Source organism: Scophthalmus maximus, chromosome 21, assembly GCF_022379125.1.
Source record: "Scophthalmus maximus strain ysfricsl-2021 chromosome 21, ASM2237912v1, whole genome shotgun sequence".
Lineage (NCBI taxonomy): Eukaryota > Metazoa > Chordata > Actinopteri > Pleuronectiformes > Scophthalmidae > Scophthalmus > Scophthalmus maximus.
The window spans coordinates 4,392,050-4,418,560 of NC_061535.1; the positions used below are offsets into that span (position 1 = coordinate 4,392,050).

Here is a 26,511-nt window from a genome sequence, read left to right on the forward strand (position 1 = left end):
TATGTTCCGGGGACATCCTGGGCACTAGGGACACATATAGATCAGTCCTCAAGGGCAGTCTCACACTGAGCCCTTGCTACTGACTGATTATACATGCAGTCCGACTGTTCTGCCGCCGCTTTCCACTGAGGATAAAAGGAGACAATATTCAATGACACTAGATTGTTGGCTCCCTATAAGTCACAGTCAAGTCTACAGTACATATTTCACAGAGTGCTGCCGCCGGTGTGTCCTTCCTTCACGATGCGCCCATCCTTACAAGGCTTTTTTTTTTATTGAGGTTATCAAGTTTTCCTCCTGCCTGGAAACTCCTAGTAATTGTTCAGCGTTGCAAGCACAGCTGATGTTTATGTCTTTGGTTTGCAGGAATTTAAACAAAATATTTGGACAGATTAAGGATTGGACTTGATGATTACAGTAGATGTTAAGTTAAGTTAATATTTTCATCGTAGCTGTTGCCAAATTTTAACCCTACAAGTCAGAAATTGACCAAAGTTGATAGGGTTCATCCCCTGGTGCACCATGAATATCTGCATCGAATGTATTGGCAAGCCAGCAAACAGCAGTTGTGTGCACTGAGCCACCAACAGACCAAGACTGCCATCCCTAAAATTGTTTCTTTCTAACAATAACACGGGACAATTGCTTAATAGCAAGTGACATCTGCTGCTGTGGTATCGTTATTTTTTTAATTTTATGAATTAAGGCTTAATCAAGTGCCCTGAAAAAACATCTCTTATGATTTGGAGCTATATTATTGACATTGGCTTGACTTACTCATCCCATTTAGGGTTATATTCTTTTGTACTTTTTCCACCCACACATGTAGGTCAGAGGTGCAGGCTCTCAAAAAAAAAGAGCATCTGAAAGAATCGATGCCTCGATTCTTGCGGACATAAGACCTTGAACTCCTGCACATTACCCGATACCTATTCATTTTACCGTATAAACGTGATGCACGATGCTTGCAATCTCTTCCTGCTTGAGACGGTAAAAGGAGAAGCCGTTTCATAATCTGATGGAGCCGCTTTGGTTTTTTGTGTGCTCAGACTGTGAGGCCGACAACACTAAACACTGTCTGCATGTTATTGTCCATCACGACTCTGGCGGCAGTTCGGTCTTATTAGAATAAATTTCCGTGGCTGACCGAAATGATGAGTCCCCTCAACAAAGATGTGTCCCTATGACATATGGCTTTTATGTCAGAGCAGTCATAAACGCAATCAACAGCGCACAGTGCGACAAAATGGAACATCTGGCCACTCAAAGCCGGGCGTGCGTGCAAATCTTGAATGTACACATTCAGCCATGTAATTGGATGTGGGTACTAATGTATGCACATGCACACATATAGGCATATATAGATTAATACATGGTCCTTCTTGCACTCTCCACGCAGGATGTTACTTAAGAGTTAGACGGACTACAACCTTATATCTCCGCCAACTCTCAATTGAATCTGTCCGTGCTGACCGTGATCAGTCATATGCCGGGATGAGGGGGAAATGAAATCTGATGCCTGACCCCCGGGCGTCCCTCCCCCTCACAGCATGCCGATGGTGAGACTGGTGTGCGGGGGGCAACGACGGACTCGCGGTTTGTCCGTGGCTTTCAGTTGATAGCTCAACAATGAGCATGGTGATATTTGTTGCATTGCCAACAAGCGCTTACTCATTTGCCAATGCAGTGAGTGGACACATATTTATGTGTAAACCTATTTGCGTGGATGTGAGAAAGTGAGTGGATTTACTATCCACTTTTAGTTGGAGAGAATAAATTGAATAAAGTGTTTTTTGTTTTTTTTACTGTGAGGCAGTTGATTAAAAGGAACAGTTCCACATTGCGTTCTTGCTTAGAGTTTGATGAGTAAATCGATACCACTCTCATGTCTATACGGTGAATATGAGTGTTCCTTTTGACAGGACCGCGTGACAATTTTTAGACTTTGTATTAAGCCAGGCTAACTGGCTGCAGGCAGTTGTTAATGTTTACTGGCCACACAGTTTATGAGAACGGTATTGACGTTTTCATCTAACTCCTGGTAAAAATTGACACACCGACAGTTCCCCAAATGTCAAGCCTTTAACTACACCTGCTACCCTTCCCTTCTAACATCTTGTAATCTTTATAAGTTCTCTAGCACACAAAGCTATAAAACAAATTAAATACTCGTTCACGCCTTGCATAAACCCCCCACACATTTGTAGTTGTCAAGGCGGAGAATCTATATGCACGTGGGAGCGCACCGACTTCCGCCAGCATCAATAAGTGAGACTGCAGTCTCAGTTGATGAAAGCAGAGCAGCCATGACTGTAAAAGTACAGATGTGCTGAGCTTTTAGATCCGTATCATTATGATGAAATAATTGACAGATACTCAAACATTCCGACCTTCTCTGGTCCAGTGTGTCCAGCTAGATCCTGCTTTAGCCAGCTGTTTCCTCCTTGCAGATTTTCCTTTTTCCTTGAGAAATCTGCAGGGGTTCCTTAAGGTCCCTGAGGAGGAGGCAACAGTGGACATTCGGATTAGATTAGATTAGATTAGATTCAACGTTATCGTCATTGCTCAATACTGAGACATCTAACCAGAAGTGCACAAAAAGGCAGTAAAGTGCAGATTAAGATGTATAGTAAAAAAGAATATAAATAGGATATGTGCAGTATGAAAAGTATTGGCAGTTGACATTGTGTTGGCAATACGAATACACTAAGGAAGTTAACTAAAGCATGGTATAACGGGTATACGCTACTCACAGATATGTAAAGGATAGACAGTGGTAGTGATGTGAATATAGTATAGGTTAGTACATACAAGTGAATTCATGATATGATCCTTGAATGCTTGTGTGCTTTCTATTTGGGCTATAGGATGTTTAAAGCAAACTGAAACTGACACAAGAAAACGTTCCTTGCCTTTTATTGTGCTCAAAACTTTCCGTTCGTCAACCTGTCGCCACCGTCATTGCCCTTACGGAGGGACAAAATGCAAATAGCCGGGGAGTTCAAGTTAATGAAATTCTTAAGGGTGTGATTTTCTAAAGCAAGTCTCATTTCGGGTCGCTGTTCGGGCATTTGGGCTGTTTAATTGTTCCCCAATCGCTGGCAAAATGCACTCCAACGCTGCAGTCACCCTCCATTACCTTCTAGTCTTCTCTAGGAGTTGTTTGGAATGGTAAAGCCTGAGCTTGCAAGTGTAAAGGCCATCTTCAGTGTGCAGATGCAGATTTAATTTCCATAAGTATGTGACTACAGTACTACCCTCCCCTCCTCCAGCAGCCCCACCCCCTCCACTGTCGCTGCCTCTGTTGATTGCATTTACTTATTTGGATGTAATGGCCATGGCTTGGAAATATGTCATGCTGCAAGGAAAGCCCTCAGCCTGGATATTTGCCGTCATTACGTTTAGCCACACCAGCTGATTACTTACATGGCAATTTCATCCGATTTAATACCCAATGTGACATTTTGGGAGAATTGACACAGTCTTTAATGTACACAGTAAATTCTCTCTCTCTTTTTTTCTAAATAACATCCAGTGAAATTAGCGTTCCGGTGAATATGGAGCCGGATTTGGTAGCTCGTTGCCAGTCACTCCATCGGGTATAGTCTCTCCAAGAACAATTTGCAGACTTATGTTTATATTTTCCGCTTGTTATGGCCTTAATGCATCAGTTGGCTAAATTTAGCAGGCTCAAGTATTTTGGAAATAGACTGAGTAGAACAAGTCTGGGAGGGTAGGAGCAAGATGGAGAGCGACACCAGCGACGCCGGATGGTTTCGTCCTCGGACCAATTTGTATGGTATGTTACTGTTTTTAAGAGCTTGTGATTTTGTCGGGAGGAAATTAATCCAACTCAATCCAATTCAAACTGATCAAACCTGCATTTACTATTGATGAAGCAATGATTATCTAAAAATATTACATAAAAGAGCAGATTAATTCAGCTCAGTTTGATCAGGGTTGAACACTGGAATGAATTAGCAACAGGAACAAACTCAGTCCACATGCAGTTAGCATGGATTACAGTATCCTCTGGGCTCGGTGGAGAGAGAGAGAGAGACGGAATCTGACCGAACACAGCTAGCCCAAAACACTGAATATTTCCATTCGGATTCAGCCAATTTAACACCTGGTGTATCCCAACAGACAGGGGTCAAAATAAAGAAGACAGAAGATCGAAGCTTGCGGGTCTGTGCTTGTCAGCGTCTATCAGCTTCACTTAATCGAAACAGGTTATAGGGAGAGATGGCACTGATACCATACCATATAGGACTTTATAACTCTGTGGCTACTATATTGTTTCAGAAAGGTACAGTGATTTGCTACAAAAAAGGATGTTAGTCCAAATGTAATATGGCGTCATACAGTATGAAATAATTTGTGTTTGAGTACTGCTTGAAAATGGTTGAAATAGATGCAGTTAGAGGCCGGGGTATCATTTAGACCTGATTATACAGAAGGTAAAGCTCCAAAAAACACTGAATCCTACAGTTCCCATGATGCAACTTCAGAGCATATTTTCCAGACACCTTCCCTGTCTGGTCCATTTCTATCATCTTTCTAACCCTAACTCGTAAGCTTGTGAGGAGGCTTTCCTGTGAAATTGAGTAGACTCCAAATAAAAAAGGAGATAACCTGGGTTACATTTTCTTGAATCAAAACTCCTTTTGGACACACCTAAGACATTACATAACTGTTTTCACCCGCTGACTAGTACCCCTCGTGAATAGTGAACTGACTTTGAAGTGTACATTCAGTGGCGCGCCCCTTTAAATTTTACATCTGATTGTAAATTTTAGTAGCATGCGTGGTCAAATGAACTCTTGCTACTGCGCTCAATGATTAGTTATAAAACTCTATTTATGCACCTTTGTGTAAAGGATGTATGGTAATGGTGTCGTTAAAGTCATAAAATCGGATTTTAGAAGTGACTCTTCAGTGCCACTGTCTAATGAAATCACATCATGTCATTTTTTGGACTGTACAAAAATTGATTCTGGATAACATTTGCCGTTTTCTCTCGTGTTCAATGTTGAATATCGCTTTTTAGATCACTCCTCGAACAAAATGTGTCATTCTTTAAATGCACCCAACGAGTAAACTGCAGTTCATGCTGCCGTCTTAGTTTCCAGTAAAGGATGTTAGAAATAGATGTGTAGCAGTACATGTGGTGATGGGATTATTTTCTTAAAGGAACAGGAATATCAGTAATGAATCCAGCGCAGTTTACAGCTACAAATCTATAATGGTTCTTCTCAACAATTTGTCAATCGCCTCAGTGCCGAAAAAGTGTAATAAAACTGTGGAGCTCAGATGCCAAAAAATCTCAGATTATCTGAATCTTTCTCTCTGTCTCTTAATCTCACCCTCATAATCTCTCTCTGCCTGCCAGTCTTTCTGTGTCGCTCTCCACAATTTCACTTTGAAATCACGTTATGTCTAATCTTTAACCGTAAAAACTCAACACCAAAGTTGTTACTGAGCTAAAACGGCAACCTGTTTGTTAGCTTTAAGTGCGTTTGGCTGCGGTTTATAACCGCACTGGGTCAAATCATAAAAAAAATTGTAGCCTACTGCTGCCTCAGAGAAGTCTGCGAGCCATTGATTCCCCGCCGGCCCCCTCTGCGACAGATGCAGAGCGGCAGTCAAAATTGAAAGAGGAGTCTGCTACACCTCATAATTCTATGACAGGGAAATGAAACACTATCTCAAAAAAGCAATCAGACTCTCAAGTTTCTTTGGGAGGAGGGAGGGGGGCATTGTTTGCAAATCAGCAGAATTTTCTTCGCTTTGTCCCTTTCTCTCTCTCTCCCCCCCCCTCTCAGTAATGAGTGTCAGAGTGGGACGTTGTGTTGATTTATTGCATGGCTGCCCAAATGGAACCTGGATGGAACGTGTCTGTCACCGGGGCGTCACTTAGAAAGAAACACCTGCGACGCCTGCGGGGACAACTAACTGCTCCATCAGGAGTTGGATCCCGCTTGAACCCATCACCGCGTCTTACACTCACACGCACAACGACACTGTGTGTGTGTCTGTGTGTGCGCGCGCACAAATACGCAGTTGAAGGCAACGCGCACTTCGTAGTGGCCGAGTTCCCGGGTCATCCACACGTAGTTGCTGGTGTTTCGAAGTATCCAACCATGTATTACTTTGTTTGAATGCCAGTCATGGAGTATACTCAAGTGCAGTGGGAACTTACTTTATTAGTATTATTAATTCTAGTACAATGCACTTTCACTACACTGTAATTGAGAGGGAAATAATGATTATTACTGTATTACTTACTCACTATATATATCCGTCAACTACATTGAATTGTATTGGGCATGTTGTGCGTGACTTAGTAACGTGTTGCAGTGATGTTTGTGTACAGCAAGGAGTAGTGCAAAGTATTACAATTAGTACTCTAGTAATTACATTACTAAATTTGGCTAACCGTTAATAATCCCAGTGATGCTCTGTTACCTTGACATGTGGAAGTTGGCTTTATTTGTGTAGAGTTGGAGGATGTGAAATCCTCAGGGGTCGGAACATGTGGAGAGCTGCGTTGTCGCCAAGTCTAAGGCTACATCCATACCAGGCTACCTCCTCGACTTGTCTTTCTGCAAACCTTCTGAAACCTGAAAATTCGAACATATTTGGCGTCACGAACAAGATGAAACCCCTGAGAACGTGTATCACGTGAAGATTATCATTAATGTGCCCTGGGCATGTGTGTAAACAGGAAGCAGTTGCTTTCTGCTTGATTACAGAACTTCTATGAATGCGAAACAACAATAATGAGAAGAAAGACAAGGGATTTCTTTTTTTCCACTGACGACGGGGAGGAGATGTCAGTGACAGTAAGTGTTTAGAACGTCTGCCTGCTTGTTAGACCTCAAAGTCTTGTTTTATGTGTCAGGTGTCAAACTCAAAAGGTGTGTGGGTGTGTAGGATTCGTTTAAAGTCACCTTTTGACAGCCCTGAACCGCACATACATACACACATGCACATATACAGTACGCACATGATTGGAGACATTGTTCACCGGCAAGGTTGCTGTAGTAGAGTTGTTTCAGTGTCAGCTTTGTGCCCTTGTCTTTGTTTCCCCCAGGGGCATTCTGGGAGGAAGGAGGGAGGAGAGAAGGAGGAGGGCAGTTAACAGCTTGATCAATGGAAGAGATGGAAGCACATTCGCGCGCACACACACACACACACAGAGAGCTCTGGGTGCGCACAGACACAAAGCCATAAACAGATTTCTCAAATCCATCACTGAATAAATGTGCAAAATGAAGTGGAACTCCATCCAAGTGACCACATTTTCCCGCCGTCCTCCCAAAGGAGAAATCTTCATGGTCACTTTCATTCAACTTGGCACATGCAGCGCAGCGTACGGCAAACTGCAGCGCAAACCAAGCTCCCGTGTTATCTGAACAGGGGCGCACTGCAGAGGGTTCCGTGGACGGATGGTGATGAATGGACAAATGAGCAGATGAATTAACAAAGAAAGAGGTTTTCTCTCTTCCAACAGCAATATGCTAAATGGGCTGGAAACAGGGGTGGAATATTAATCGATTTAATAGAAATGAATCAGGACAGTAAATGAAACCACACACATAACTTAATATCAACACATCACATACGTTTTCATCAAACAATATATTTGACACTGATTACACTAGATATGAGCAGTAATTGCCAACAAGGGTACTCGTACCCCAGAGGAGACACAGCAGTTGTAGAATAGCTCAGCAAAATACAGTATATATCCACATACTGAGCCATAATGGCTGAGCAATAGAAAGTGTGTCAGTTGCAGTTGAAATAGCTAAAAGCACACAAGGACCAGTTGAAATAGTTGGCCGTAGAAAGTCTATCCGGATTAGATGGCAGCAGGATAGCTGCAAACATGACTGAGCCGACCCAAACACTGACATTTCAACTGAAAAATGTAACCGTGAATATTCACTGTTGTACAATAAATACTGCTGGAAAAGATCCAGTTTGAAACCAATTCAAAATAAGCACATTTAGAAACACAATGGGCGGTGGCCGCGGCGATACATCGGGCAAACAACTGGCTGCGAACCGCTGACATAGAGATTCAAAGTGAACCACACGACCCTGAGAGTCAGGCCTTCTCCCCCGCAGAGGTGTCCTTGAGCGGGACGCCGTGCCCCTATCCGCTTCAGGGGCTCTTCTATAACTTTCTTCCCCTTATGGAGATCAATAACGTATGGCATGAATCATCAGTTCACGCGCAAGGGCAGAGATCACAACAGTTTTTTTGTAATTGTATATGGCTCTGAAATGCTGTGACACTCCGTCCCCCGAGTGCTGACAGCTGAATATTTCTGGACACTAAAAACCTCCTCTGGAACATACCGGGGTTAAGTGTTTTGCTCAAGGGCACTTGAATCAATGACGGCAGACGTAAAGGTGAGGATTATTTATTCGATCATTTTTTTTGTAATTCCCCCAGCGATGATTACCCAGTCAAAAGCTCACCTCGCCGCATCTCAGACAATACTTGAGAATTCAGCGTGAACAGTTCTGTGGCTTGTGAGTTTAAGTAGAGGTTCAAGGGCGGGTTTTGTCTGTCGGAATGTGTTAAGCCTGCCTGGATAAATAAAGGCTAAAAATTCCCGTCACTTTTTTTTGCACCATGAGCAGAAGGCACGCTCTATTTTTCTGTTTTGTTTTTTATCCGCGCTCTCTTTCCCTCTGCAGACTAGTTCAGTGCAGTTGTTAGCGCCGGGCCCGTTGGTGCGTCGCTGCCGTTGTTCCCGGCGCGGCATCGGGGGCCGCACGTCGCCGCTAATCGCTGTTCGGGGCACGGACCCAGCTCACTGGCCGTGACACCCAGTGTGCGGTGAATCCTATCAGTCCTCGGCAGATTCCCGTGGCCTCCTCTTTTCACAGCCACTGCTCTGTGCAGCTGGCTTGCTCTCATCCGCGGGGTCAACAAAAGCACTGCCTGCGTGGGCATTCGCTACAGTATATAGTTAATCTGTTACAGCACCGTTTGATCAAAGCGGATTTTCACAGCGGCCCCTTTATTTTCTCAGGCGATGTTTTTCGAATAGTCCACTGCGTAATTTGTATGTTTGTTTTGGGAGGAAGGCGCAGACAAACAGTCAATTCGGGGAGCTGTGTGGGGGTATGGCATCGCCGATCACCCCTGACAAGCGGGAAGCGGGTGGAAGTAATCAAAATGGGGGAAATAAAATCTACCCCTTCACCTCTTCCTCCGTCTATGTCCCTCAAAACCCCTTCCACAGCTGCGCCCGGTGTGATTAATGGCAGCCATTCATTAAGTTCATCAGCCGCTTTAGCGGAGATTATTAATCAGACGCTTGTTTAAATGTCACCGCTGAGCAGCCGAGAGGAAAACGAGGCCACCGGTAAATTGAGTTTTTTGTCTCTGCTGGTGGTGCTCAGGTGTGCGTGTGTGCACGCCCTGTGTAATTTGGTTCCTGGAGTGTTGCCACACACACACACACACACACACACACACACACACACACTGATAACCGTGAGCCATATTTATATGCCGTTGCACATTCTTTGGCTCTCAGCGGCTAGTGCTGAAGTGCGCGCGTTTCATTAATGAAACACGTGCCGTGCCTGTATTTTCGAAGAGCCACAACATACTCCGGCTCTGTTCCGACCTGATATCAACATCCGTGGTCTCGGGTGATCCAATCACGAGTGGACAGCTCTAAGTGCCTCAGCTCACACCTGGCATTAGAATGCGTGCCCACATACGTCTCGAGTGACCACACTGTCGCCTGATCTCACTTCCTCGCTCTATATGCAAATAAACATCTACGTCCTTTCTCCCTGCAAAGACCAAGTTCTGTGGTTTGTAACTAGTCCTATGACTTTGACAGACTATTCTGTTTTAAGTGTGTGTGCCTGCGTGCGTGTGAGAGAGCGGGGCCGAGAGAGGCTGAGCGAATCAATGTGCTGTGAGCAGCTCTATAAGGAAATAAGATTTTATTTGGGATGTTCATTTTTTATATTTTTTACTCTCACCAAAGGCCGACGGTCATTAAAACGACCATTAACCGTTAATCGAGGATGTTAAAAAATCGACAGTTTAAAATGGTCAAGTGTCTGTGACACAAAAATACACCAGATCAACCTTTTTTTTAACAAGGTTTAATTTTTACGTATGCAAATATACACTGCTGCAAAAGGCATTATATTAAATAGCGTAAGTAAACAGCAAACAATAGCCAAACTTTCTAATTCGTACAAAATATTACTCAAACGCCAAGAGCGCAGCAACGAAGACCTCTATACGCGTGTGTGTGTGTGTGTGTGTGTGTGTGCGTGTGCGTGTGCGTGTGTGTGTGTTTGTGCGTGCGTGCGTGCGTGCGTGCGTGCGTGCGTACGTACGTGCATGCGCGCGGTTAAACGCGGCTAATCAGGACCTATTCATCATTTCAGATTCAGATTTTCTTTTTCCTTTTATTTACTTGAACAAATTCTTAATGATTATCCGTGTGTGCCTGCCAAACCGAATTACCACATGTTACTGAAGCAATGTGCTGAGCAAATTTGAGCTGGCATTTGCAAGCTGCTTGTGTTTGCTTCTAGGGGCATTTGCACATAATTTTTCTAAAATTCTATTCTCTCATGGCAAATCTCTCTGATTTTTGCTCGCAGTGCTGTCATATTGAGGTAAACCTACTGTACACTGGTGTGAGTGTCATTTTTTTTTTTGCGCTTCAACTAGCTTAAATGTGTGTATGAACAGCACTGGTGGAGGGGGCAACTTTAAGTCGTTGTCCCGTGCTTCAAAGTGAGCATTTTCTATGTTGCAAAGGGTAAATACAGTAAGCCCCAGAAGATTACACTCTTAGTGGGGCTTTATGAAGAGACGAGTGGGTGTGGCCATGTGTGGATGTGCTCCGCTCGGGCGAAAGCTTTTCCACAATGCATTGGAGGAGGCAGTCGCCACGGAGACGCTGCAGTGCACAGTGATAACACAGGATACACACATATTTCACCCTAGCACATACAGTACAGTATATGCTGTGGTTAAAATGTGTGTTTACGGTGGTGTGTATCTATTATGATGTTTAGAGAGTGTCCTCCAGCAGCACATTACGACTTATGTGGTCATTTTAAAGGCCGCAGATCTCTAGCGGCCGCTATGTACATGGCCGCTAAAAGTCAGTGGTGGACCTGCTAAGTCGGTCAAGTTTGTGTATTTAAATGAATTTGCTTATGTCCGGTAAAGTAATCATGCTGGTTCTCTGCCGTGTCACCTTAACCATCACCTTTACCTTTACAAGCTCATTAACCATGCGTAGGTAAAGCAAATAAAGCCCGAGGATGCTCTGAGGCGGAAAAAAAGGTATTTGTGGCGTACCTCCTGTCACCGGTTGAAGCATCATTTTAGGAAACGGTTATTATGTTAGATTTTACCACATACAACATAGTTCGTCGTATGAGTTGGGGGACTTGTTGGATATTTATTATCCAGTGTTGTAAAGCACAGGGATGCTCTGGAGGAGTCTCTGAAATGTGACTCCGTGATCAAATATGACACAGTGTGACCAAACTGAGGGCATCCGGCTTAATAACAGGGTTAAATCACCTGTACACGTACTTTATGTAGTTCATCAATCATTTTATCAATCCATGTAATTGATTAAATCGATTAATCAAGGAGGGCAGAGGAGGGAGAAACGGTGATTGATGGTGGACAGGATGGAGGGTATGATTGAAATTCAGAAGCCCGAGTCTAAAAAGGTCAGGGGTCGCACGAGAAGCATTTATAGGCATAGCAGCCTCTTAGTGGGACCTTTGTTGCAATGTTAATAATAGCCTTTATCAAAAAGTGCGTGCGTGTGTGTGTGTGTGTGTGCGCCCTGCATAGATACATCCCTTCCTCTGAGGTTGCTTGGCTTTGCGATCGTGGCAGGTTAAGTAATGCCAAAGCCCAATAATAAATCTCTGGCGCGACCAGCACAGATGACCTGAAGGTCACTGTTTCATTAAGTGTCTTCCACTTTGATTTTCTCATCGCTCGTGCCTGTCTGCTTCCCTGCCTGTCGGCCTGCCCACTACACACATCTAAACATCCCGTGGAAGGCAACATTCATACACATGGTAACAGGAGGATGGAGGTCAAATGAATGCGGTCATACAGAAATACAGAAAGAGGCCGGACAGCAGCTTTGACTCACTTCACTAATAGAGCAGGGATTATGGTAAATACCGTTTTTGGTTTTTTTAAAAGTCACTTCCTGTGTCGGAATGTACAGCTCACCACAGAGAGGTCATGTCGATGGATCCGTGGAGAAAGAAGCATTGCCTTCCAAGACCAGAGGAGCCACTTTTTTTATTTATAAATGTCACGGTATTCCCAATTTCACTGTAAGAAGAGGTTCATCTCTTCTGAATCCCCACGAGAACACATGCTGAATTCAGGCCAGGAATCTCTCTCCTTTGATTATAGTTTTTATCCAGCGAATGTCATCATCAAACACACCGAATGCTCACGCTCCCCTCAACCACCATTTTTGCTCCTCTTTTATTTTTCCCGTTTTTTTAATTTGTTATCCTGATGTTCACCGGGCACGCCGCGTTGCCAGGTGCACGGCGTTCGCTCCCTGTGTCCTCCGTGCACACGGTGAAGCTTTGACTCGTGTCTAGACAGAAAAATTAGGGCATACACACAGACAGAAAAAAATAAACGGTGACATTTAGGCAAGGTGTTCACGCTGTGCAATCAGAGCTCATTTTCCACGCGGAGCTCAGTCAGTGGTAGCCGTGTCTCGATTTGGCAAGGGGACAATCAGATTAAATGCGAAAAACCCCTTTTTGTGTTGCCGTTTTCCGCTGGGTCTGTCTTCAGATGAATGCAGCCCGGAGCTCTCGGCCAGAGGCACATCTGTGAAAGCGCAAAGGCCCTGTCACTGTGTGCTGGAGCGGAAAGTGGGAGTTGGAAGTTTTTTCTTGTTCCAAAGACAACGACGCGTGTCATACCATGGCTATTTTCCCCCTCGTATCGTTTTGAAAAAAAGCCACAGCAACAATTTGCAATAGGTTCTTAATAGTCGTCCGTGTATGAGCGAAATGTGATTGCGGCAGCGTCGCGATTGCGCCGAAACGATGACGCGAAAGAACAGCGGAGGTGGTTCTAGTCATTTTCCGTCTCGTGTGAAGTCATGTTTGGAGCGATAGTCAATCTCTGGGGAGAAGAGACGAGACTGCGTTGATGCCGAGCGAGCAAGGGGAGGTAACGCACCTCAGCCAGGCCGCGCGCGTTGATGTAATTTATTGCAACATTATATAGAACAACAGTTTAAAAAAAACAAACCTTTTTCGCTTCAAGCTGACTTTCAAAACTTTACCAGGCGCCTCCCTTCTCTCATTCGCATCGACAAAATGCCCGGACTTAGCTCGGCTTTTGTTCAAGTAAATTTTTTGGGGTTCCCAGTGTGTTTGGTTAAGAATTAGATTCAAAGTCCCCAGCCATCTCCTGAAATGTTCTGAAAACCCCTTCCTTGAGGACATCCAGATTTTTTGCGCTTTCATTTATCTCTGCTAAGCTCGAGTTCTGTTTCGTTCCGACACCGCAAAATGGAACAGAGATAAGACTTTTATCTACTCAAGACTCTACTGGGCGAGCTCAGAGGAGTTCTTTTACTCATTGTGACTCAAGAGTATCATCAGTACTGTGAGTCAGCAAGTCAGGGTAATGTGACAGTGAGACATGGCCACCATCTTTAATATGATGGCCATATGATGTCATTTACTTGGTTTGCCTTTTTGGGGATCCATTCCAATGATTTTTAGAGCTCAAAACGTATCTCTGCAATCTGCCAGCCACAGTTAAACTGAAATAACTGTCCAAGCTGCTCTGAAACACGGCTGCAAATTTGACTGATTACCATGTTGAACCCAACTGCAAGAGAACATCTGCTGCATTAAAGTCTGCCCTCTGTCTTCGAACAATTTGCCAGTAGATTTTTGTTGACTCCGTATTTTGAACACTGTACCTATGCTAAGGGCATTTTACATGTTGACTCATTCTCTTCACTTGTTTTACAAATTAGAAATCAAGGTTTAAAAGAACGGTACAGTTAGACATCAATAGGAAGGATCTTTAGTGCAAAGAATCAGTTCAACCATCATGCAACGAGGGTGCAGCCTAAGAGAAAGAGTTTCAGTCGCGGGAGGGTGTTTTGGACAAATGGTGTGTGTGACAGCTCCAGTTTGGGTCCGTCCAAAGGAGAGAGAGAGAGAGAGATTGGCAGAGCATTCGAGGATCCCAAAATGATTTAGGAGGAAGGGCGGCAATTTTTTGTTTCCTGGTGCGTTGTTACACCTGCTTGTTTTTACCCTCTGTGAAGATCCAGATTTTGTAATCATGTATTAAACATGAATGCCCCCTCTTCTGCTGTCTCCACAGATCCGGACTTTGCAGACTTGGGAGTACCTCCACCTCTGCCCTGTAGGTATACTCCTTCTCTCTCTCTCTCTCTCTCTCTCTCTCTCTCTCTCTCTCTCTCTCTCTCTCTCTCTCTCTCTCTCTCTTTTCTGTCTGCCTCTGTTTTTTCCTTTCTCTCTTTTTGTCTCACTCTCTTTGTCTTTGACATTCACTCTTTTTCTTGGCACTCTCTTTATCTCAATAAAGCCTACACTATGTGTTTCATAGTGTGTCTTTATGCATCTGTGTGTGTGTGTGTGTGTGTGTGTGTGTTTTAGCCTGTCAGTATGACATGGTTGGTCCAGAAGGTATCGTTGAGTCTCATCAGATCACCAGAGACGGGAAGGCTGGCGCTGCCGAGGCCGTCGACTGTAAATGGTACATCCGCGCTCCGCCGCGCTCCAAGGTCAGTGACATAAAATACGCTTGCATTGGATTTTGTGTATTAGATTTAAAGGCAAAGTTTGAAATGTCACATGAAATAAAAATGGAAATTAAATTGAGTTCCCATCAGCTGGACAGCAGAGCACGGTTACGTCAGAAAACAAATATAGATGCTGCAAGACTGTTGTTCATTTGACAAATACTGTGTTTTCCGCTTGCATGGAGATGTTGAGCATTTTTTTTCCTTATTAATTTGCTGTTTCCACTCCGCGTCCATCCACACGTGCAGCCAGATCAGGGCTTGCGTCAGGAAGCTTTGATATTGCATGTGGGTTTGTGTGCAGCTGTCAGCAGTATACCAATGTGAGCGTTCGTGGCTATGGGGAGACTCGTTCCCCCGCTCGGGTCAGACAGATAGGCAGAAGGGTTTACTTGGAGTCAGGCCCATTTTTTTAATCAGCAAGCTGTTGCCAAGAGGAATGGAAGGATGGAAGGAGGAAGAGAGAGAGAGAGAGAGAGAGATAGAGGGAGAGGAGAGGAGGAGTAGGGGTGGACCAGACAGACAGAGAGAGAGAGAGAGAGAGAGAGAGAAGGAGGCCGCGCTGATGAAATAGTGTTGCCATGCAGTTTGACCCTAAGGCCTGCAGCCGCCTGTATTTGTTTTCCCTGCCAGTGTCCGCCATGCTCCCCTGCATGCATATACAAATTCAGACATGCAATACACACACACACACACGCACACACACACACACACACACACACACCTTTGCTTCACAGAATACATATAAGACATCCCTCCTTATCTCCCAGAGGTACCTGTGCTGCATTAACGCAACAGGATTAAAAGTTTCCCCCGGGGATAGAGCAGCAGAGCAGGAAAAGGACACTTTTCTTTTTTTTTTATAAATGCTATAACTTTTCATAGGAGTCTAAAATGTATGGCTTCATCATATGCCCGCGTACACCGTCGAGTCCGTGGCAGCTGTAAATCCACGGGGGTTAAATACTCTACTATACTTTAATTATAACAAAAGGACAGCAGGTTTTTACTTTGACTTTCATGGTTAGAAGAAATCTTTCAAGGACGGGGTAGTAATAAGAAGCTGTGATTCAGGCATTTCAAGGGGTTGGCCATGTTTATGATACCGTAACTGAAAATGTGAGGTACAATTGACCTTTTAGTCAAATGTTTTTAGCATATATGTGAATGTACACATAGTTCTGCCATAGGTTATTACAAAAATTGAAGTCGATAACATAAGAAGTACAGAGTGTGTAAGTTTTCATTAGTAGGTCTTATTTGTCTAAATGTGTGCATTATGCCATTGCTCCCAGGAGTAAGAAAAGGCAGCCGCAATGTCGACTTAACCTTGTCACTTTTTGTTTCACTAATTCCGCGGCTGTTAATGCTACAAGATGTTATCTTCTTCCTATTTGTGGCCACCATGGAGATCTTTTTAGTGACTTTGTGCCCTCCCCCGATGAATACTTTTATTTGGTTCGTACCTTTTCACGCAGGCTTTTTTGTACTGTGCCGCGGGCTCTTTTACAGCACACACACTAATTAATGATATGACTGGCCGATAATATCGTTTGGACTGTGATTCATGGCCACAGCAGTTGCTCTTATCCGGCATAGTCTATCGGGTTGCGTATTTCCGTCTGAAGCCCTTAGGGGAAAAAAAAAAGTTTATTTTACCTGTTATTATTCAGAAATGTCCTTCAGACCCAGCGACTTCAAGCCCCAAGGCCACAGGAACTGTACAACTGTGTCACCCGCCCACAGCCATTCTCCTTATCGTTTGCACTCAAGCGGAGCTGCACAATGATTGTAACATTGAACTGGTAATCACTCCAAAAAAAAAGCTGCTCTGATTCCTCAGTCCCTCTACGAGGAGTGCACAAGTCAACCGGTGCGCTGTGGCTACAGCACCAGAGAGGGCCATAAGTCAGTTCACATTCATGCATCCATGTGTGTGTGAAGCTGAGGCCGGGTGTGTGTGTGTGTGTGTGTGTGTGCGCATGAAAGAGCGTGAGAGTGAGTGACTGAGCCCGGCAGGGGTGATGTATTTCACCTGGTCTGAATCAGTGTCACATTCGGCCCCCGAGGAGCGTCTCACAAGGCGAGTCATGGGCCAAAGGGCTGACAGTCAGTGACACTGATGGACAGGGCAACAAATACATTTTTTGGCACAAATCTATCACACGGGCCCGGAGCTTTCACCCCCGCCACCGCAGCTCTCACACCCAGTTCCACATGCAATATATAAGACGTACAGTATCTCCCTTTTTGTCTCCTGGTTTCTCACTTCATCTCTCTGTCTCAGACGTAGACACAGACGCTCACATGTTACTGCAGTGAAGGAGATGCCCAAGGTGTGTGTGCGTGTGCGTGTGCGTGTGTGTGTGTGTGTGTGTGTGTGTGTGTGTGTGTTTGCATGCATGCAGGGCAGGGCTTTCATTCCCCTATGCTGATACAGTTCTGTACTGTACCCAGTGTGCCAGAAAAACAGCAAAGAGATAATGACATCCTATACCGGAGGCTCTAATTAGACTGCACCGGAGAACTCCGGAGAGAAAGAGAGAAAGAGAGAAAGAGAGAGAGAGAGAGAGGGCGAGAGAGAGAGAGAGAGAGAGATTTTGATTTTTAAAACACAATGTTTATTAAGATTTACCAGAGAACATCACTGTCCTCTACAAAAGAAATGAAAAAAAGAAAAACACAAACAGCAACAAAAAAACAGAAAAAACCCCAGAATAAATCAGGTCATAAAAACAGAGTGAAAGATGAGCTCTCCCTCCTTCACTGAACACACAGCCGTGGTGAATCGAGAGAGAGAGACGAGGAGAGCGGGACAGAGGAGGAAGAAAAAATGGGAAAGATGTACTTAATAATGCATTTTACCGAAGATCTGAACGTATATAGGTATGGAGTTTAGGGAATGAGATGGCAGATGGCGGAGAGACGGATGGCGTCGGAGTTAGGCGGGGAAATAGGGGAGGCTTACCTGCAAGTAAGCAATAATGACCATGTGTTGTTGCCAGAAGTGACAGCGCTGCAGCAATTTAAACGCCATAATGTGATTTCTTTGCCCGTCCATGTGTCATTTTAATTGCAGCTTATTTCCTTTTGAATAGATTTGTCAGAAAAGCCAAGTTCGATTTCGTTGGTGTTCAGTCAGTAAGTGACGTAGAGACAGTAAACGCTAAAATACGAGTGTGCAACAATATCTTAACTAATGGGTACATTAGGAAAGATAAAGGCATAATTGAAGCTTCAACAAAAAATAATTGGATACTAAGTTTGTCATAATCACAACTCTGGTCAACTGCACTCTGTTTTCCAGTAACATGTCTCGTTCTTTCCTGTTTGGACAGCAAAGTTGGACATGAATATTTTTACTTGTCTCATTTTCGACTCACAACAGTCACTGTGTTTTCCACAGGCATCATTTGTGTCCTGCGTGTTTAACACAGTCTGGATTTTTCCACCAAAAAACAGGGACGTCTTATTCCGACTGCAGTGAATAGGCACGAACGCTGTTACAGGCACTTTAAAAAAGAACAGTGAGAACATATTCTTCAGTAGTCAGTGATGGATTCTGTGCCATTATTAGCCGCTGCAGAATCAATGAAGAGACGGCCTATTTTCCTGCTGCGGACAATCCCTCGCCTTACAAATTGGTGAATGTATCTATCTGATCCATTGCCGTCATTTGGCTTTGTGATGCCATCTGCACTCTGATTTTTCTTCATCACCGGTCAGTGGGAAAACTTTCGCAAGAGAAGCTGTAGAAAAAACAACCTCAAACACTTTTCGTTTCGTTGGTTGAACTCACATACAATAATGAGGCTGTGAATGTGGATGGAAATGTTGAGCAAACATATCACTTGAAAAAATTGCAGTCATGAATAAGGATGTCGTTTTTACAGCCTAAAATGGTGAATGTAGCAATATCATGTAAAGGCTTCTTTTTTTTTGTTCTACCAGTGTTAACCTACTCTGCCAAAGCAGCAAAACGTGCTATGATTATAAAATATTTCTGTTGGTCCTTTATAGTTTAGCCTACGACTATTAGTACTTCATGTGGTAGCCAAGTCAAGAAGCCACATGTCTGTGTTTCACTCGTGTTTCAGGTTTACAGTTCACAGTGTTTGCTGTAGCATATATTACATTTATTATTTATTTTGAAAAGTTTACCAAGACTTTGGGTTTAGACAGACCATGCATGGTCTGAAAACATATAGCGAGCAATGCACTGATGCATGCTAACATTTGCTCAGTAGCACTAAAGACAAAGAACAAATGAATGGTATTGTCGTTAATTGTTGTTAAAAAATATACATAGAAAAAATGAATATTGACCTGATGATGCTACTAGATAAATCAGGGGATCAGTGGCATATTAAATGCCGTCCAATGTGCCACCCTGTGAGATTTTTCACAGAATTAAGGAACGTTTTTGACTTGACGGTGGCACTAGATTAAAAAATCCAATCCATCACCAAAATCTGTGTATACTCTGGGGACCATGAATATCTGCACACCTTCTGCTTCAAGACTCCACCTACATTCAGGTATGATGGCCAACGGGAGGGATTATGCCCTTTAATGAAGTTAATTTCATTACTTTTATCAGCCATTAGCACCAAATGAAGTCTATTAAAAAATAATCCATCCATCCATCGTCTACCGCTTTATCCATTTAAGGGTCGCGGGGGGCTGGAGCCAATCCCAGCTGACATTGGGCGAGAGGCGGGGTACACCCTGGACAGGTCGCCAGCCTATCGCAGGGCCACATACAGAGACAAGCAACCATTCACTCTCACATTCACACCTACGGCCAATTTAGAGTCTTCAATGAACCTAACCACATTCTGCATGTCTCTGGACTGTGGGAGGAAGCCGGAGAACCCGGAGAGAACCCACGCATACACAGGCAGAACATGCAAACTCCATACAGATAGGCCCTGGTTGGTTTGAACCGAGATTCGAACCCATAACCTTCTTGCTGTGAGGCGAAAGTGCTAACCACCTTGCAGCCCGTTAAAAAATAATGTTTTATCAAAAATGTTTGGTATTTGTAATTAGTCCTCCTGAGCGAGTTCACTTTCATTGGTTACAGCCTACTGCATTTAATGTGGTCTTTATGCTGTGGGTGCAAAATTTCATGTCTAATTTGGCTTTAATGGAATGACTGGGCCAAGTGTCCTAATTAACATTATTATTTGTACTTTTTCTAATTATTTGCCTCTTGAACTTCAAAATAAATGTAGACAAATTTGGCTGAGAGCACCGAACAACAACCTCATCCTTGACTGCAACCTTTACAATGACATATTAAATCAGATTTCTTTGGTCAAGTGCCACATGGAATGGAGCCATTTTCAAATATCATCCACCCATAATAACTACTTTTTATTTTGCGAAAATGATTTCCCCTCAATCTTCTTTTTTTTTTCCATACACCACAAAGCCTGCAAAAGATGTTTGAAACCTTTCTAAGGAGGCAACACGTCCAACCTGGAAAAGCATCTCGCCGACAGACTTTCTGATATGTTGAAAAAAACTCAAAGAGCAACCAGTTAGCAATTATGATGGATTTATTCATGCACATGGCCCTTAACAGTATAACAAACATCTATACTGTCTACAAACACAATCCTCACAATTCAGACTTTTCCATAATTTAGAATTAGCTCAAAATCAGTCTTTCACAAGTATGGGGATCAATAACACGAGCTGAGAAATGATCAAATTATACTCAATCAATCCTGGTAATGGTGATCATGACCTGAATTTTTTGTTCCTATTATTATTTCTATTATTTTTAGAACTAGAAAATGAGTTCATTAGAGTGAATACCTCCATCACTAAGGTGTGATTAGCTTAAGTAAATCCTGTTAAATTCCTGGTTGCAAATGTAATGTTAACTATCAAACAAATCCCATGAACTCAAGTACAAGGGACATCCGAGTTCTGCATATCATTTAAAACCTTGAATAACATTAATAACCTTTATATAATTATTCACAATAATCAAATTATTAAAGTTATAAATGTTGCAAACTCATTCCTTTAAAAAACACAACTATATGTATAAAAAAGACAACTCACAAGAAAACCTTTAATCTGTCAAATCACTTAATTGTCAAATTAGATATATATTCTATATATTCTATTATCTATTATTCCATAACTTTTTCTGATGTTGTAGGTTTTGGCCATGGTAAGGTTTCAGTATTGGTCCTGAGATATGTAGGCAGGTCTCGTAACAAAGTCATAATTATGGTATTGTGACAACACTACTTGCTGCGATATCAAATGACATTCCCCTCAGATCACTGATGTAATCTCCCTGTCTCCCTGAGGTCATCCACTCTACGGAGAAAACTAATTTCATTCACTTAAATATCCACCATCTCAAGCTTTCTATCACATTCAAAGGCACGCTGTACTGGAAAGCGATGCAATATTGAAGAGACTACAGCAGCACTCCCCAGTGACTGCGGCTTGAGAAAAATGTCCTCGGAGCCTCTTCAATCTTCTGGCCCTGCCTGAAGGGATTAAGACATTAATATCAATACAAGTCTGTCCATTCTGTGGCACAGATTAAGTTTAGAAAAGGCAAATACTCCCCATGCGCTGTAAATACATATTTGTATCCGTCATTACAATGAGAAGCCAACAGTGACATTGACATTGAGTATTTCCTTTCGCTATCACATCATAAATATGTTTCTTGTGACAAAGCCAATGCAGCCCACAGAGTGGCGGAATAACACACATTTTTCATTAGATGAAAAGAAACTTTGACACCAGTGTGTGATGGCAAGGTTGTTTCCCCCCTTCGATCCCTTTCACTTCTCGTGCCGTTGAAGCCGAGTTGACATTGCGTGGTCCATTATCGTGCTCCATCTGCAGCTTTTGTCTTTTTGGCATTTAAAGCGTCACATTTCCCTGTCACAGTTTCGGGAGTGGTCCGCTCATTAGCACTAATGACGGCGAGCGCTGTGCGCTGCCAGGCGGAACCGCGGCTGTGATTGGGTGATATCGGCCCTGATGAACGGGTGACAGACACTGACGCCGAGGCAACTGGGAAGCGCACGTGAAGGGTTGAAGATGAATAGCAAGCGGGATATTTCGCTCTCAAATATTGGATTGTTAGGATAATAGCATACTCCACATAATGTATGTACAGTATCTGCCATGGTTTGAAAGCCTTTGTTATATACTGTGTATTCCTCTCTTTCCACACACAGTGTTTTCTCATTGTGGGAACCGTTTCGTCATAAACCTTACTTTGTAAAGTGCCTTGAAATAATGTATGTTGACATATGACGCTGTACAAATAAAACTGAATTGAATGTTTTGGGGTCCGTTGATATGATAGTTGTTTGAATTACAAAGAAATGGACTGTAAGTGGATGACATTCTCTCTTCTTGTACATCCAAAGCATGTGGCAAGATGTCCAAGGTCTCCCTACAGTTGAAACGAGGGTGTAGATTTTTGTGTAATGGTTTATCTCAACAGTATGGATAATGAGTCTAAAGCTAATAGACTCTGTCTGTTTCATTTGATATGCGAATGTAATGACTTTGTACAAGCCGCAGTCTGTCAGTCTTATTCCATTAAAGAACAGCTATATCAGGAACTGGGATAATGAATAAGATGCACACGGGCCATAATAGGAAGGAGCTGCAATATTTCCTCGCACCCCTCCCTTTCCACTGTCGTGTCCAAATGTTGCAGCGTCCTTTGATTTTCTCTTCACTTAATCTCTTCTTTTTCCTCTCTGTATTTCCTCTCCTCTCTGCCTCCTGGCACTGGACAGATCTACCTGCGTTTCCTCGACTACGAGATGGCCAATTCCAACGAATGCAAGCGCAACTTTGTGGCAGTGTATGACGGCGGCAGGTGTGACTTTCTGACGTGTTGAATCTGTAATTTTGGCAAATCATACAGAGGCTGAAAGCTTTTCATAGCCATGACCTAATAGTGTCTTTATCCTCAGATAATAACTTACATTTTGTGCTTTTTCTTGTGAACAAGAGCTAAGTGCAGTATTTAAGTGTTCCAAGGCAAATTGACCAGATGTGGTTTCTTTGTCCAAGTGTATCCATTTTTGCTTAGCCTAAAGTAAGAGACTGAACTTTGTGCACCAAGGCTGTTTGACAGATCCGATTTTACTTTCACATGAATCATAAATCTGCTGTAAGTTGAAATACACATATGCATTCTTGCTTAGAGTAAGATGAAGAATCAATACCAACCTAAGTAGGGTTGTACTGGGAATCGAATTTTGTCGGTTAAATAATTTAAATAATAAATACTTTTTCAATACGAATGTTGAGGGTGACAGTTTCATTCATGTAATAAAGTCTACAAGCCTAAATATCCCTCTGAGCTAATGTGTGCTAACAATACTGAGCCGGCTAACCCGTGGACGCAGGCATCCTCATCAACATGGCTGTCTCACTTGCCAGCTCTGCTGCTGCTGATTGAGGGTTTTCAGTCGCCTCGACCTCGGGGCTTGCAGCATGCTGTGAAATATCAAAAAGTGGGGCATTTTTCCACTTAAGCTGGGAATTAACGTGCGGTTGACATGCGTGTGATTGAGTGACAATTAGCCTGCCAATCACAGTGGCTCATTTATTTTTTTCAGGAGAAGCCTTCATATGACATATCGCACAAAGTCATGGGTGATTTAGATTTTTATAAAAAAAATCGTCAAACCTGTGCATGGGAATGGCAGTGCATATTATAATGTATCAATTATAATATGTTAACTGTCAAGAAGTTTTTATTACAGTTTCCAGTATTTATGTTATGCTGAGCTAACCAGCTGCTGCTGCAAATAAAAGAGAGGTATCAATCTTTTCATCTAAAACTCAGTAAGAAAGCAAAAAAAAAGCACATTTCTCAAAGATACTGAACTACTGTATGTCTTTAATAGAATTGTAAGGATACAACTTTAAAGGCAAATTTTAATATCAAGAGACTCATATATTGAAATCATGATTAAAGATAGGATATTTGGTATGTTGAGATAAGGATATAATGGAATAATGAACTAAAATGCACTTGCTAAGAAAAATGAGCTCCGAAGAATCTGATTCATCTTGAGATAACTACAATATTCACTTGTGATCACAGGATAATGGGACAAAATAAAAAATGATGTGGATTATTGAGGTGCAAATGCCGGCGTTACTTGATGATAATCTATGCATTTCTCGTCCCTCCCCCCTGTCCCATCTCAGCTCGGTGGAAGACCTCAAGAGCAAGTTCTGCTCCACGGTGGCCAATGACATCATGCTGGTTTCCACACTGGGCGTCATCCGCATGTGGGCGGACGAGGCCAGTCGCAAGAGTCGCTTCCGCATCCTTTTCACAACCTACCAAGAACGTAAGGCGCTACTCCAAATAACAAATACCCACACTCACACATTTACTCTTCATTGTAAAGATGCAACCTGATCTGGCCGATGAGGTAAACTGATAGGCTTTACTAATAAATTCACTGCACTTACACCACGATAGTGACATTGATGCCAAAATAAAAGCGGGGCTAGTCTTCAGTGGTAGCCACTAAAGGAAGGGTGGAGGCACCGTGACCACATTTATGGGGAGTTACACCAGATGCTCTTCTTTTAAAATGTGCTGTCAAAGGTTTCCATTCCCTTTTATGACCATTTAAACGGCACCAAGCAGGAATCCGAGAAACATGATTTCCACTATAATGAATATTGCCTACGGGTGATTGTGAATATGACATTATTGGGGGATTTGAGCGCGACTCCGCAGAACCATCACAGATGGGACATCTACAATGGTTAATTCCCTTATTGTAAAAAGGTAAAGAGGTCGGGCATAAAGAGAAATTGAGAGAGAGTGAGATAAATGAATGAAAGTGTGATTTACAATATGTTTACTTCTACCTGTTTTCTTTGAACCAAACACCAGAGAGAGATTCAAATTCACACACAAACACACGCAAACACACGCACACACACACGCACGTAAAGCCTTCTTCTTTCGCATTCACTGGCTCCTCAATGATGGAGCTTGTAGTTTTGACAGGGGCTGCAGAGGACACTTATTTTTACGAGTGAGGTGAATGAAGAGGGTCTGAGGCTTATGAATAACCTACAGAGCATGTCAGCGTCATTCAGGCCTCTTAATGCCACAGATACACACACACGCACACACACACACACACACACACACACACACACTGCACTATTGAACATTGCATCTGCATTTTTGGAGCTGAATGAGGAATCTCTTAAAGCAAAAAAGAAGGTTAAATCAAAACCGGTTAACTGGCTGTTGAGATTATTATAAAATATGAATATGCAAATATTGTATTAGAATCATTTCACGTTTTTTTATAGTTCTGCTGAAATTTCAAATTGCTGCTCTGGTCTTTTTACTATGGCAAAATGAAACTCAACGCCAGATGTTTCAGAACGCCCTACTTATGCCACAGTGCGTCATATTGGGATTATGGTTTATTGAGAATCGCAAATAATGTAAAAGTACCTAGAGTGTTGTTTTTTTTAAAGTGAGTTGAATTTGCTTGTCCTTCATAAGGCACGGTTGATTGGATTTATTGAACAAAGTACACTAAGTCCACTACGGAATCATCAAACCCTGAAGGACAATCAGCTGATATACACTATATGTGCAACATGATATGATAGCCTCGGGACTATAGCTTCTTCAGAACAGGTGACAGCGGCAGCTGAGTCGTTTGCGTTTGCGGAGTCAGTGTCCCCTTTGTACGGCCTTTTTCCGCCAAAGCGGAGCCAGGATGTGCTGTTGCCGGGGCAACGCTTCTGCCTAAGTCACTCAGGCGATCCCCCCGCCAGACCTCAGCCGTTAGAGCATCATCCACCACAGCTCAGCAGCACTGCACCAAAACCTGTCAAACCTGTCAATGAACAGGTGTGTCGGAGCTCCGGAAAGCAGAGACCATAGGATAAATAATTCAGTCCAGTGTGGACCCCTAACTTATTTCAAGTGCAGAAGTAGAACGCAGTATTGGTACATGGGGCGTGATGCAGCTTATTACAATGGCATTTGTTTGAAATCATTGTTTCCGCCTTTTTTTTGTCGAAAATGTATAAAATTACGATGTATTGACATGTACACAACAACAACAGCCACAATATTCAAACCAGCTACCTTAAAAGAAACATGTACAAAGTATGTTGTGCCTGATCCGTGCTAATATCATGTCCACTTTATATCATGTTTATGTGATTTTACAGATTAGTCCTCATCTGCACTCCATATATGCACAAAGCACTGAAATGGTTATTTTATTGACTATTTTATTATGTAAAACAAGTGGATGTTTATAAATGTCATCATATTCAAATTTGAAATTATTATTTTTTTTTTAGGCACACATAGTAGATACATACAGGATTAGCTCAAATCTGACAACATTTCTGCTCCCTAAGAAACTGAAAGTCGAGTAAAGTATCTTCAATGATTCGATTGAGTGACGTTTCCCCCCTGACATTTGTGTAATTAAGCTTTTAAAGGAAAAATCCATTTTAAAATCCCCTTCGCTACCCCATGACTACCTATGTGTATATCTGTCAGGTAAGCTGTACCAATTTTCTGCATTTAAAGCAAAATAATAACAGTACTCACGCTTGTGTATGAAACATTCAC

The 26,511-nt window shown here is 42.8% G+C and overlaps 1 protein-coding gene across 5 annotated transcripts in view; it reads left to right on the forward strand.

Annotated features, from left to right (window-relative positions):
- Window positions 1-26,511, forward strand: part of neto1l (neuropilin (NRP) and tolloid (TLL)-like 1, like) — a 62,942-nt gene that overhangs the window by 24,935 nt on the left and 11,496 nt on the right. For all 5 annotated transcript variants that reach the window (XR_007030298.1, XM_035619740.2, XM_047329966.1 and 2 more), the window contains 4 exons: window positions 14,420-14,461; window positions 14,716-14,843; window positions 22,658-22,740; window positions 24,087-24,232. Coding sequence is in view for 4 of the 5 variants with exons in the window: in XM_035619740.2 (XP_035475633.1) it covers window positions 14,420-14,461; window positions 14,716-14,843; window positions 22,658-22,740; window positions 24,087-24,232 (399 nt within the window). In the remaining variant the exon portion in view is untranslated. The remainder of the gene's footprint in view (window positions 1-14,419; window positions 14,462-14,715; window positions 14,844-22,657; window positions 22,741-24,086; window positions 24,233-26,511) is intronic.